This window comes from Oncorhynchus kisutch, linkage group LG18 (assembly GCF_002021735.2).
Source record: "Oncorhynchus kisutch isolate 150728-3 linkage group LG18, Okis_V2, whole genome shotgun sequence".
In the NCBI taxonomy this organism is placed as follows: Eukaryota; Metazoa; Chordata; class Actinopteri; order Salmoniformes; family Salmonidae; genus Oncorhynchus; species Oncorhynchus kisutch.
Window position 1 is genome coordinate 52,230,472 of NC_034191.2, and position 15,112 is coordinate 52,245,583.

Genomic DNA, 15,112 nt, shown 5'->3' on the forward strand with positions numbered 1-15,112 from the left:
TTCACATGAGTCTTTCTGTACAGCTGTTCATTTTGCATTATTAATTTAAAAAAAAATTGGATATTGGAGATGGAGGAGACTGAAATGAAAACTTATGCTTAAAAGTACTTTCCCTCTTTCAAAATATTATTTGGTAAATCATGGGTGACTGTTATTTGTAACAAGTTTCAGTAAATTATTTTTGGTAGCATTTCTATGTTGAAGATAAGAAATGATTTGGTGCATTTTTCCCTCACATTCCATCCAGTTTGATATTTTTTTAATAATATATTACTTCTTGAATAAGTTCCTTAATTTCTTTTTGTTTATCCTCAAACATATTCTGTGCCTCTACGGGAAAGTTTTTATTGCTATTAATCTGTCCCTCTATTTCATTATTGTTTACCTAAATTGTTTTTGTTTTAAAGATGAGTAATGAATTGCATGGCCTCTAAAGGCACATAGATGAATAAAACAGAAAGGGTATTTTCTCCAAGATTTGAGGGAGTGCGCACATGCTGCTGTTCTTTGCTGAGCGCTTAACAAAGAAACAGACACTTCGAGTTGCTTCATTTAGTTATTCATGCAACGTTAGTTGTGATACAAATGTTTGGGAATATGTTTAGATTTTTAATGCATTGTAAGTCTGCATGATGCGCCTCTAATGATGATTTGAAAAAAGTTGCACCAAAGGCATGAGCTCTGCTTAGATTTTTGAGAGGGTTGTACACACTTCATCAATGGAACTGTTTTGGTTTAATTAATTTATTGCCATTGGAGCCCGCTGGTGTAACTGCTAAACTGCTTTCTGACTGTACACTGTACTGCATGATTGTAGCAGCAACTAATGTGTTAGTTCTATTTTTTCTAGTTGACAATGATATGACAACTACAGTATGCAGGCTGTCTATAGAGGTTAGCGGTCGTGATATGGTTTGGCTTGGAAAGGTTTTTTCACCTGGTCACCCACAGCTGTTGTGTTGTGCACTGGAGTCCACAAGGGAAGGGAAAAGGTGAGAGGAGGAGAGCTTGTAAGATAGTTACGAGAAGAAATGATATACAGTTGAAGTCTGAAGTTTACATACACCTTAGCCAAATACATTTAAACTCAGTTTTTCACAATTCCTGATATTTAATCCTAGTAAGAATTCCTTGTTTTAGGTCAGTTAGGATCACCACTTGATTTTAAGAATGTGAAATGTCAGAATAATAGTAGAGAGAATGATTTAATTTCAGCTTTTATGTCTTTCCATCACATTTCAGGTCGGTCAGAAGTTTACATACATGATTAGTATTTGGTAGCATTGCCTTTAAATTGTTTAACTTGGGTCAAACGTTTTGGGTAGCCTTCCACAAGCTTCCCACAATAAGTTGGGTGAATTTTGGCCCATTCCTCTTGACAGAGCTGGTGTTAACTGAGTCAGGTTTGAAGGCCTCCTTGCTCGCACACGCTTTTTCAGTTCTGCCCACAGATTTTCTAGGATTGAGGTCAGGGCTTTGTGATGGCCACTCCAATACCTTGATTGTCCTTAAGCCATTTTGCTACAACTTTGGAAGTATGCTTGGGGTCATTGTCCATTTGGAAGACCCATTTGTGACCAAGCTTTAACTTCCTGACTGATGTCTTGATATGTTGCTTCAATATATCCACATCATTTTCCTCCCTCATGATGCCATCTATTTTGTGAAGTGCACCAGTCCCTTCTGCAGCAAAGCACCCCCACAACATGATGCTGCCACCCCTGTGCTTCAAGGTTGGGATGGTGTTCTTTGGCTTGCAAGCCTCCTCCTTTTTCCTCCAAACATAATAATGGTCATTATGGCCAAACAGTTCTATTTCTGTTTCATCAGACCAGAGGACATTTCTCCAAAAAGTACGATCTTTGTCCCCATGTGCCGTTGCAAACTGTAGTCTGGCTTTTATGGCGGTTTTGGAGCAGTGGCTTCTTCCTTGCTGAGCGGCCTTTCAGGTTATGTCGATATAGGACTCGCTTTACTGAGGATATAGATACTTTTGTACCTGTTTCCTCCAGCATCTTCACAAGGTCCTTCACTGTTGTTCTGGGATTGATTTGCACTTTTCGCCCCGAAGTACGTTCATCTCTAGGAGACAGAACACGTCTCTTTCCTGAGCGGTATGACGGCTGTGCACCTACGTTGCAAACTTTCATTCATAGGCTGGGTTGTAGGAACCTTATGATGGGTACAGGGAACATTTTTGTATCGTGTAGTCGCTGTTTTATTGAGCTTGGTGAACAGAATATGAGTGACAGTCATCCAGTATGCTGTAATAAAAATAAGGCCATGCTCATTATGCTAAGCCATAGCTCAATACACAAATCCCATTTTTCTGACTAGTCTGGAGCATAGGCCACTTTCTAGGTATGCATGAGATGTAGAAAATGTGTAATTAAGGTGACCTAGTACCATTGACAGAAAAAAATAGGTAGCAGTTTCCTCAGACAAGGCCCGCTGCTGTGCAAGTAAAACACACTTCTGAAAGTTATATTCATAAATCTACTCTAATCAATTGATTGAATACATTTAATGTATTAGTTAAACATTTATTAATGTTCACAATTGCATGTTAATTAATATATGCTTATTTTGAAGTATTGCCTAGTCTTTTAATGGTGTCCCCTCCCCTGCCCCAGTTCTGCGGTGTCTGGGCATCCCTGCCAGGGTGATCACCAACTTCAACTCTGCCCACGACAACACAGGGAACATAGTCACAGATCTCATCTTCAACTCAGTGGGAAATGTACTTGAACTGAACGAGCGCCTTACCAGAGACTCAATCTGGTAGTTATATTTCTGCTTATCCATTTGTATTGAATGAAAATGAAATCCCAGAACGTAGGTTTCTATAATCCTATCTTTCACTGTATGTACTGTAAAAACAGTTTAGTCATAGCATGGTGGGGGGTGAAATGGACTAGATGTCCCTGTTATCTTTAAATCATTGTGCTCCAAGAAGAAAATGATTGTGCAGAATCCCAGATAGTGTATCTAAGTGGTGAAGGATGACATATTGTGTACCTGAGTGGTGCAGGATGCCAGATAGTGTTCCTGGTGGGTGCAGGATGCCAGATAGTGCTCCTGATGGGTGAAGGATTCCAGATAGTGTTCATGATGGGTGCAGGATGCCAGATAGTGTTCCTGGTGGGTGCAGGATGCCAGATAGTGTTCCTGATGGGTGCAGGATGCCAGATAGTGTTCCTGATGGGTGCAGGATGCCAGATAGTGTTCCAGATGGGTGCACAATGCCAGATAGTGTTATTGAGAGGTGTGCATTGTCTCCACAGGAACTACCACTGCTGGAATGAGGCTTACTTGTCCAGATTTGACCTCCCTGCATACCAGAACTTAGGTGGCTGGCAGGTGGTGGATTCAACCCCCCAGGAAACCAGTGATGGTAAGAGAGAAATTAGGATAATGGGAGAGACCTAATTTTCACTTCTGTATACACATTTTGTATGCTTAGAATGGGATTCAAAATTGCATAATGAAATTAATGAAAACACAGCCATTTAAGATAGTGTGTTCCATGATAATTTGCACCCTTGATAACTGCTAGGCTAAATAAATACAATTACTGAGCTATATTTTATGCAAAAACATAACATTATTTTATACTAATACAATTGCTCAGCAAAATATATTTAGTTTATTTAACAAGCAATACAAAACCATCTAAAAAAGAGGGTCAAAATTATTGGCATCCCTGTTTTCAATACTCCAGCACCCTCCCATTGCGAGGATAACGACACTGAGCCTTGTTCTTCAATGTTTTATGAGATTGGAGAACAAACACATTAGGAGTGATCTTAGACCACAGTTCCTCGATAAAGAATCTCTCCAGATCCTTGTTGTCTTTAGTCTGCACTTATGGACTGCCCTCTTCAATTCAAACAACAGGTTGATTTTGTACTCAATTAACCATTTGTTTGTGGATTTTGATTAGTGCTTGGGGTTATTGTCTTGCTGGACGATCCACTTGCAGCCAAGTGTCAGCCTCCTGGCAGAAGCAACCAGGTTTTTGGATAAAATATCCTGGTACTTGGTAAAGTCCATGATGCCATTAACCTTAAAGGCCCCAGGACCAATGGAAGCAAAAATAGTCCCAAAACATCAAAAATCCACCACCTTATTTTACCATAAGTATGAGGTACTTTTATGCATACGCTTCTGTTTTTCAACACCAAGCCCACCACTGGTGCGCGTGGCCAAAGAGCTTCATTTTCATGTCATCTGACCATAGCGCTGTTTCCAATCCATGTGCCAATGCCATTTATTAAACTCTAGGTGATGCTACTGTATGGTCAGATAACATGAAAATAGAGCTAGTTTTTTCTCTTTCTCTAAGCAATTGTATTAGTATAATAGAACATATATATTTTTATACAATATACAGTAGCTCAGTATTTGTATTAGAATCATTTATTCTATACAGTCTTTTTTGCTCATCTTTATCAAGGGTGCCAATAATTATTGACCTCGCTGTATATTTTTCCACATTTGCATTTTTTCATCTGAAATGAATGTTCTTGGGCCCTTTCTATGTTTATGGCTGTTCTCATACTTTTAAACATTTACTTTAGAATGTGTTGTGTTGCAAAACAAGATACCCAACACACTTGTTTCATATATCCAGAGCCATGTGTTTAGAGAGTTGGGACATTGTTACGATTAATAGGAGTGGTGGTGGGTGGAATCAGGCGCAGAGAGCAGGGTTCAGTCTTTCCTTCAAATGTAATCTCCAGTGCAACAAAAACAGTCACGCCAACACACAGGGCGTATAATAGGTTGCCGGTCCAAACAACAGGACAAAATAGTCCGGAGAAGAAATGTACAATTACTCACACCATCAAACACAGAGTAACACAAAACAAGCCCGCACAAATACCCAGCAGGCCTAGTGCCCTTAAATACCATACAAACAAAAACCTAAATACAAAACAGGTGTACCCAATTACCCAATAACCAAAAACAAACGGAAAGGAAATCGATGGCAGCTAATAGGCCGGCGACGACGACCGCTGAGCACCGCCCGAACAGGAAGAGGCACCGTCTTCGGCAAGGTTCGTGACAGTACCCCCCCCCCTGACACACGGCTCCCGCAGCGCGCCGACCCCGGCCTCGAGGACGACCCGGAGGACGAGGCGCAGGGCGATCCGGGTGGAGGCGATGGAAATCCCTCAAGAGGGAAGGATCTAAAATGTCCCTCCCCGGTACCCAGCACCTCTCCTCCGGACCGTACCCCTCCCAGTCCACGAGGTACTGCAGGCCCCTCACCCGGCGTCTCGAGTCCAGAATAGCTCGTACTGTGTACGCCGGGGACCCCTCGATGTCCAGAGGGGGTGGAGGGACCTCCGGTACCTCACTGTCTTGTAGGGGACCAGCTACCACCGGCCTGAGGAGAGACACATGAAACGAGGGGTTAATACGATAATAAGAGGGAAGTTGCAATCTATAACACACCTCGTTTATCCTCCTCAGGACTTTAAATGGCCCCACACACTGCGGCCCCAGCTTCCGGCAGGGCAGGCGGAGGGGCAGGTTTCGGGTCGAGAGCCAGACCCTGTCCCCTGGTGCGAACACCGGGGCCTCGCTGCGGTGGCGGTCAGCGTCTCTCTTCTGCCGTTCACTGGCCTGCCTGAGAGAATCCTGGACTGCCCGCCAGGTCTCTCTAGAGCGCTGTACCCACTCCTCCACCGCAGGAGCCTCGGTCTGACTCTGATGCCACGGAGCCAGGACCGGCTGGTAGCCCAGTACGCATTCGAATGGCGACATATTCGTGGACGAATGTCGAAGAGAGTTTTGGGCCAACTCTGCCCACGGGACGTACCTCGCCCATTCTCCTGGCCGGTCCTGGCAATACGACCTCAGAAACCTGCCCACTTCCTGGTTTACTCTCTCCACCTGCCCATTACTTTCGGGGTGATAACCAGAGGTAAGGCTGACCGAGATCCCCAGACGCTCCATAAACGCCTTCCAAACCCGAGACGTGAACTGGGGACCCCGATCGGAGACGATATCCTCTGGAACCCCATAGTGCCGGAAGACGTGGGTAAATAGAGCCTCTGCAGTCTGTAGGGCCGTAGGGAGACCAGGCAATGGGAGGAGACGGCAGGACTTAGAAAACCGATCCACAACGACCAGAACGGTAGTGTTCCCCTGAGATGGGGGAAGATCAGTAAGGAAATCTACCGAGAGATGGGACCATGGCCGTTGTGGAACCAGGAGGGGCTGTAACTTCCCTCGAGGAAGGTGCCTAGGAGCCTTACTCTGGGCGCATACCGAACAGGAAGAGCCATAGAGCCTCACATCCCTAGCTAAGGTGGGCCACCAGTATTTCCCCCTAAGACCCCGCACCGTCCTATCAATCCCCGGATGACCCGCAGACGGTAGTGTGTGGGCCCACCGAATCAACTTATCACGGACACCAAGCGGTACGTAACTTCTACCAGTCGGACACTGTGTAGGCGCAGGTTCAACCCTCAACGCTCGCTCGATGTCCGCGTCCACCTCCCATACCACTGGGGCCACCAGCCGAGAGGCTGGAAGGATGGGAGTGGGTTCGATGGCCCGGTCCTCGGTGTCATAGAGACGGGACAGCGCGTCGGCCTTAGTGTTGAGGGAACCTGGTCTGTAAGAGATCGTAAATCTAAAACGTGTAAAGAACATGGCCCACCTAGCCTGACGCGGATTCAGTCTCCTCGCTGCCCGAATATACTCCAGATTACGGTGGTCAGTCCAGATGAGAAAAGGGTGTTTAGCCCCCTCTAGCCAGTGTCTCCACACCTTCAGGGCTTTTACCATAGCTAGTAACTCCCGGTCCCCCACATCATAGTTCCGCTCCGCCGGACCCAGCTTCTTAGAAAAGAAAGCGCAGGGACGGAGCTTCGGTGGCGTACCCGAGCGCTGAGACAGCACGGCTCCAACCCCAGCCTCGGACGCATCCACCTCCACTATGAATGCTAACGAAGGGTCCGGATGCGCCAACACGGGAGCCCCAGTGAACAGTGCCTTCAACTGGTTGAAGGCTCCATCAGCCTCTGCTGACCACTGCAGACGCACCGGCCCCCCCTTTAGCAGTGAGGTAATGGGCGCCGCTACTTGGCCAAAACCCCGGATAAACCTCCGGTAGTAATTGGCAAACCCTAAAAATCGCTGCACCTCCTTTACCGTGGTCGGAGTCGGCCAATTACGCACGCCGTTAACGCGGTCACACTCCATCATCATCCCCGAGCTGGAAATGCGATAACCCAGGAAGGAAACGGCTGGTTTGGAGAACACACATTTCTCAGCCTTGACGTATAGGTCATGCTCCAGCAGTCGCCCAAGAACCCTGCGCACCAAGGAAACATGCGCGGCGCGTGTGGCAGAATAAATCAAGATGTCATCAATATACACTACCACACCCTGCCCGTGCAAGTCCCTGAGAATCTCATCTACAAAGGATTGGAAGACGGCTGGAGCATTCATCAACCCATACGGCATGACGAGGTACTCATAGTGGCCTGATGTGGTACTAAACGCTGTTTTCCACTCGTCTCCTCCCCGAATACGCACCAGATTATACGCGCTCCTGAGGTCCAGTTTTGTGAAGAAACGCGCTCCGTGGAATGATTCCACCGCCGTAGCGATGAGAGGTAGCGGATAACTAAAACCCACTGTGATCGAATTGAGACCTCGATAATCAATGCACGGACGCAGACCTCCCTCCTTTTTCCTCACAAAAAAGAAACTCGAGGAGACGGGTGACATGGGGGGCCGAATGTACCCCTGTCTCAGAGCTTCCGTGATATATGTTTCCATAGCCACCGTCTCCTCCTGTGACAGCGGGTACACATGACTCCGGGGAAGTGCAGCGTTCTCCTGGAGGTTTATCACGCAATCCCACCGTCGATGAGGTGGTAATTTGGTCGCCCTCTCCTTACTAAAAGCGATAGCCAAATCGGCATATTCTGGGGGAATGCGCACGGTGGAAACCTGGTCTGGACTCTCCACCGTCGTGGCACCGATGGAAACTCCTATACACCTCTCTGAACACTCGTCTGACCACCCCTTAAGAGCCCCCTGTTTCCAGGAAATAAGGGGATTGTGAATAGCCAGCCAGGGAACCCCCAACACCACCGGAAACCCAGGTGAATCAATAAGGTAGAAACTGATCCTCTCCCTATGATTCCCCTGCGTTACCATGTCCAGCATAATCGTGGCCTCCCTGACCAACCCTGACCCTAACGGTCGGCTATCTAAGGAGTGCACGGGGACAGGTGGGTCTATCTGTACTAACGGAATACCCAATTTACGGGCGAGTCCACGATCCATAAAACTCCCAGCTGCGCCTGAATCGACTAGCGCCTTATGCTGAAGAGAGGGGAAAAACGCAGGAAAAAAAATTAACAAAAACATATGACCAACAGGGAGCTCTGGGTGAGTTTGGTGCTTACTCACCTGGGGTGGCCGAGGAGTGTTCCGCCGACCCTCTCGACTCCCAGAGGGACTCCTCCAACACCGGTCCGAAGTGTGTCCTCTCCGTCCACAATAGGAGCAGGAGGAGCCCCCTCTGATCCCCCTAGATGCAGCTCCTCCCAACTCCATCGGAGTAGGAGTGGGAGAGCTGGAAGGTGGAATGAACAGGACCCCTTCTGAACGCCCGCGGGCAGCTAGCAGGTTGTCCAATCGAATAGACATGTCTATTAGTTCATCCAGGGAGAGAGTTGTGTCCCTGCAAGCTAGTTCCCGGCGGACGTCCTCCCGGAGACTACACCGGTAATGGTCCATCAGGGCCCTGTCATTCCACCCAGCACCAGCAGCTAGGGTCCTAAACTCCAACGCGAATTCCTGTGCGCTCCTCGTCTCCTGTCTGAGGTGGAACAGTTGCTCACCCGCCGCTTTACCCTCTGGTGGATGATCGAACACAGCTCGGAAACGGCGGGTGAACTCCAGGTAGTTGTCCCGAGCCGAGTCTGGACTGTTCCAGACCGCGTTAGCCCAGTCCAGGGCCCTGCCCGTTAAACAGGAGACGAGGAGGCTCACACTCTCCTCACCCGAGGGAGCCGGACGCACGGTAGCCAGGTAGAGCTCTAGCTGGAGCAAAAATCCCTGGCACCCAGCCGCCGCTCCATCGTACTCCCTCGGGGGGGAGAGACGCAGTGCGCCGGACCCAGAGTATGACATAGGTGGAGTAGGTGATGTCGGCAGTGGGGGAGCTGGGGTAGACGTCAGTAGGCCACTCCTCTCCCATCGTTCCATCCTCTCCATCATCTGGTCCATCGCGGTACCAATCCGATGGAGGACCGCTGTGTGGTGGTGAACGCGCTCTTCCATAGTGGTGAGAGGGGTGGTCGCTGCTCCTGCTGATTCCATTTTGGCGGGTGCGGGCTTCTGTTACGATTAATAGGAGTGGTGGTGGGTGGAATCAGGCGCAGAGAGCAGGGTTCAGTCTTTCCTTCAAATTTAATCTCCAGTGCAACAAAAACAGTCACGCCAACACACAGGGCGTATAATAGGTTGCCGGTCCAAACAACAGGACAAAATAGTCCGGAGAAGAAATGTACAATTACTCACACCATCAAACACAGAGTAACACAAAACAAGCCCGCACAAATACCCAGCAGGCCTAGTGCCCTTAAATACCATACAAACAAAAACCTAAATACAAAACAGGTGTACCCAATTACCCAATAACCAAAAACAAACGGAAAGGAAATCGATGGCAGCTAATAGGCCGGCGACGACGACCGCCGAGCACCGCCCGAACAGGAAGAGGCACCGTCTTCGGCAAGGTTCGTGACAGACATTGAGGTTTCTGCATTGCGATGCCTTCACATAACACTACAATATTCTATGGCAGCCATGTTAGCTCCCGAATGAGCATCATGTAATAGTCCCAGTTCTTGTTGTTTGTCTCTAATGATTTTTAATCTTAAAAGATTAAACACATTTTGTACGTCTTCACCACATCTGTGATTATTTCAGCAGATGTTATTATTTCCTAAAGTTATGAAGTATAAGGCTTTAGATTTTGAAAGATTGCACAAAAACAGTGGATAACTGTTTTATCCCCCTGAATCCAACAATATAGTTGAAATGATAGTGACGTCAAATGTTTTGGGGAAACATGTTGGTTTGTTATTGAGAACACTGGACAAAATAGTAGAGTGCAGGCCTACATAATGGCAATTATGTTCAAGAAAGTGTCTGAATGTAGCTGTTAACACAGGCTGTAGACTTGGAAAAAAACTGCAGCAGATACAAAAACCGGGAAATCAGTTACCAGTCTAATAGTATTGAAATTGACAGCATCGCTAGTCCTTTGCCCATGCTTTGACCAGAGGCCCATTCTGGTAGTTGACGACGAGGCAGGCAAAGGTGTAGAGCTGGTTGATGCTTCCAGTGATGGTGAGAGGGATGACGGTGTCAAACAACTTGTGCTCCTTCTCTCTGCAAGTCAGCTGCTACACAGGGACCATCAGCCGAGATGTATTGCGTCTCCCTGAATGTTGGATGTTGAATCTGTGGGCCAGATCCCTCTGCTTCAGACCTAGTGAAAGATGAAAGTCATGAAAAGGAAAAACTTGTCTGTGGGCTGCAGGGATTGTGACGGATGGTGAAAAAAGGATTAAGATGCATTACTATGCACAATTATAACTAAAATGATCAGCCCTACAGATTGTAGATAAATATGATAATATGGAATGACAGCATCGCCTCTGCTAGAGACATTTGTGAGTCATCGGTGTCCAAAAAAGGAGTCTCTGTCAAAGGTTGTGGGTCAACCAGCAGGACAATGACCCAAAACACACATCAGAAAGCACCCAGGAATGGTTCAAGAAGAAAAGCTGGACTATTTTGGAGTGGCCAGTGTTGAGTCCAGATCTGAATCCCATCAAAAATCTATGGCGAGAACTGAAAACAGCAGTTGGTAGAAGGCATCCCTAAAATATTGCAGAATTGGAGCAGTTTGCAGCAGTTTTAGGGATCCAGTAAAAGGTGCAGCAAGCTCATTGATGTCCACAGGAAGCATTTGTTGGCAGTTATCTGGCCAAAACCTCTGCATCCAGGTATTAGCTCTTGGGTGATAATAATTTTGTCCATGTCATTTCACCAAATAGTTTTTTAAATCTAAACTCATTTTAGAATAAATTGGGAATTATTTATAAAAAGTGCAAGGGTGCCAATATATTAGGCCACAATTGTACAGGCAATAATTAAAATGAATTAAATGGCTCTGAAAAGCATTGACTGCATCTTGAAAATGTACCAAAACCCTGATAATTAATACAATCCGTTTCCAATTGCTTTGCTGTATTCTCCAGAAATGCTAGCCAATATATTCTAGAAGATGCTAAATAACCAGCTAACAAAATATCAAAACCGTTTGGATGAAATAACAGCACCATAGGGAAGACGAAAATAACCAAACATTTTTGGAAACGTGAACTATTCTTTTAAAAGTCAGACAGGGTCATGGGTTGTTGATATTGTTTTTGCAGGATATTACCGCTGTGGACCTTGCTCTGTCAAAGCCATCAAGGAAGGAATGCTTGGCTATCAATTTGATGCCCCGTTTGTGTTTGCTGAGGTAAAACAATACATCTTCTTTATGCTTGACCAGTAACACTCTGTTGAATGTTCAGCCATAATGACTTCATCGTCACTCTATGCCATGATGAAGCGTAACACAGTTATGCTTTATAACTTGCAATACATTTTATTTAATTAAAATCAATCATCATATTCACATTGATCTCTTTCTTTTAACCTCAGGTGAATAGCGACGTTTACAAATACAAGCTAAACTCACAAACTGGGAAAACTGAGTTACTAAGCGTAGACACAACTTATGTCGGCATGAAAATCCTGACAAAGTCCATTGGTGGAAACAATTATGAGCCAATGGACATTACAGGGACGTACAAATACCCAGAAGGTATGTGGCACCTGGACAACGGAGTAGGCTGGCAAGGGTGCAACTGCACATTTTAAAGGTTGTTATTGGCAGTTTGCAAAATGTCTCATGAAACTAATGCAACATGAATGAAGTATAGAAATGACTTTGCTATTACTGCTTTTCAAATTACTTTGCAAAAATATAAACGCAACATGCAACAATTTCAACGATTTTACTGAGTTACAGTTCATATAAGGAAATCAGTCAATTTAAATAACTGTATTTGGCCCTAATCTATGGATTTCAAATGACTGGGTAGGAGTGCAGCCATGGGGAGCCAGGCCCAGCCAATCAGAATGAGTTTTTCCTCACAAAAGGGCTTTATTACAGACAGAAATACTCCTCAGTTTCATCTGCTGTCAGGGTGGCTGGCCTCAGAAGAAGCCAGATGTGGAGGTCCTGGGCTGTACAGTATATACAGTATATTCCTATAGGTGAAATAAAATTGCCAAGAGTTTCATATCAGTCCCATGGTTGTTCTTTTAAGGAGTGTGGTAGTCCCAGTCCTCTCATATTTGTCTGTCTATTCTATTTGATAGAGAGAGAGAAAAGATAGAAGAGAATTGCTAAAATAGCAGCGGGCCGGATTCTAACCTTTGCTGCAGCGATATATGTATTCCGAAGAGAGCGGTTTAGATCACTAGACCAGCCTGGGCCACCAGTCCCATGTTAACTCTATTCCCCTCCAACTTCCCACACATACACAGGCAGTAGTAAAGATGAGGAGACCATGAAGAATGCCGGGAGAACCTACAAGGCGCATTTGCAATATGACGATGAGCAGGGCGTGGAGATGACGCTGGAGATCCCGCAGGAGCGTGTGAAGATTGGCCAGAACTTCCAGATGGCTGTGGTCTTCAGGAACCTGAGTGAAGACACACGCACCATCCATGGCCTCCTGGTTGGCTCCACGATCTACTACACCAACATCCAAAGGGCTCAGTTCAAGCAGGAGACCTTTGACGTCACTCTGAAACCCATGGAGAGTGAGTAGAAACCAGGGTGACCCTTCATATACCTGTACTGTAGGTCATTTTGGGCTTGTCTCCATGTATCACAACTCTGTATGATAGTCCTGCAAAGCTTTCAGACCCCTCCTCTGAAATAAAATCCTCAGCTGCTTATAAAAAATGCTTTGCAGTCCTTTTACAGCTTTATGGCAACGCCCTGTTTCAGCAGGTGTGTGTATGTATTGTATTGTAAGAGAACGTGAGGTAACGATGGGATACTCTCTAGTACTTACCTCAAAAGACTTTACAGGTAACAACCTGGTACCAAATGGTAAACAATGGTGAATCCCAAATAATCAAAATATGAATTATCAGGTAATAATTATAAAGTTATGTTCTGCCAAACATACACTCCTGTTGTTTATTGAATTTGTTTCATTGTCAAAACTCTGTCTCCCTAATACCAACAGCGTCGAGGATACAGGTGGTCGTGCTGGCCCAGAACTACATGCCCAAGCTGGGTTGCCAATCCAGCCTCCGCTTTGTGGTGACGGCCAAGAGCATGGAGAACAACCAGGACTTGATGGCCATACAGATAGTGAACCTGAAAGGCCCCGAGTTGGCCTTTGCGGTGGGTCTGGAAGTTTCATTAGTCCTCTTTATTAGGATGTATTTCCTTCCTCCCTTAAAGGGATAGTTCACCCAAATAAAAAATGTCATCATCTTCTTTACCGTGTCAGCAGTAATTTGGTCACAGTGACCAGGTACACAAAATCAAATCATGGATTGCTCGCTTACGTTGTCCATAGACTGCTGACATGTTAAGGAAAACTATAATTTTGTCATTTGAGTGAACTATCCTTTAAAGTGTTCCGTAAAAGTATATGTGAAACATATTTAGGTTTTTCCCCAAGAGCTAATATAGTAGTGTACCCAATTAAAAACCTATTTGTGCTGCTGGAGTGCTGCATCTCTCCTCGCCTTTGATAAAGCAGCCATTCCGAAAAACATCCATGCTCCCAACGCAGGGGAGTTGATAATCCCTAGATTATTATAAATGTCTTATATCACCATAGATTGTTGTGAATGGACCATCTCTATTTGAACAGATGAGTGTACCAGCGAAGGTGAACCAGGAGATATTTGTCAAGGTGGAGTTCACCAACCCGTTCCCATTCAGCCTGCATGACGTGAGGATGGCCATGCAAGGGCCTAATTTCATCTCATACCGGGAAAAGTTGTACAGGTAAGAGGATTTACAACTCCAAGTCCTCACATCATGAGGATGTTCACACTTACCTTAGTCTCACATTCACAAAAACAGATGTAGTCTGTTTAGTATGTCAATCTGTGTGTTTGTGTGTGTGTGTGTGTGTGTGTGTGTAGTGAGATCGCTATCGGCACCTCCATCACCTGGATGGAGTCCTCTGTCCCTACGAGGTCTGGGAATACAATGGTCTATGCTGTCCTGGACTGCTCGGTCCTTGGGAATGTGCAAGGCAATTGGGCCATCGGCATCAAGGCCTGATCATCGCACAGGAAGCCCTTCCCACCTGCTAATCGCCTGCCATCGACCGGAGAACCATGGACGAATAGAGGCTCTTGTATAGATATGAAAGGATTTGATTGCTGGATAAGCAATTCCATCTAGCTTATGAGAAGGTGAGGGCGAGCAAATAACATACCCCTTACGGAAAAGACACAGGTGAAATTTCCTCCTGGGAAATCATGTGCAACCATGTTGCAAACCAAATTGAGTCGTTAGGATACACACAAACAGTTCTTTTAACATAGTGTTTTCAATGTACATTTTTGACATACATAATTACATTGTGTATGTTTATTTATACAGTAAATATTATTCAACATGTCCTGAGCTGGGTTTTGAATTCACAAACTCTTGGTTCAGGGCATCCCGACCTTCCTGCTACACCATCACGTCAGTGTCAATTACAGATTGAACCTGTATTCCTACACTTTGGGTTTGAGTAAAGTAGAAATCAGCTTTGTTAAAAATACACTATTATAAAAAACGATTATAGTTATCATAGTGATTCAGGAGTAACATTAAAACAGAATAATATCCCCCACAAACAGTAGACAGCTATTCAGAAAACTATACTTATTCTGAAATAACTATGAAATCTATGGTGAGAGAATAATAAGATTAACTAAAATAGAAGTGCAGATGGCACTCTTTTGCTAAGTGCAGACATGTATT

At 45.4% G+C, this 15,112-nt stretch overlaps 1 protein-coding gene across 1 annotated transcript in view; it reads left to right on the plus strand.

Annotated features, from left to right (window-relative positions):
- LOC109886395 (coagulation factor XIII A chain-like) overlaps positions 1 to 14,419 on the plus strand; it is a 28,802-nt gene extending 14,383 nt beyond the window's left edge. Inside the window, exons 7-14 of the mRNA XM_031795292.1 lie at positions 2,634 to 2,781; positions 3,285 to 3,394; positions 11,484 to 11,572; positions 11,758 to 11,920; positions 12,649 to 12,927; positions 13,362 to 13,522; positions 14,001 to 14,137; positions 14,278 to 14,419. Of these exons, the coding sequence (XP_031651152.1) occupies positions 2,634 to 2,781; positions 3,285 to 3,394; positions 11,484 to 11,572; positions 11,758 to 11,920; positions 12,649 to 12,927; positions 13,362 to 13,522; positions 14,001 to 14,137; positions 14,278 to 14,419 (1,229 nt within the window). The remainder of the gene's footprint in view (positions 1 to 2,633; positions 2,782 to 3,284; positions 3,395 to 11,483; positions 11,573 to 11,757; positions 11,921 to 12,648; positions 12,928 to 13,361; positions 13,523 to 14,000; positions 14,138 to 14,277) is intronic.
- Positions 14,420 to 15,112: the final 693 nt, after the last annotated feature.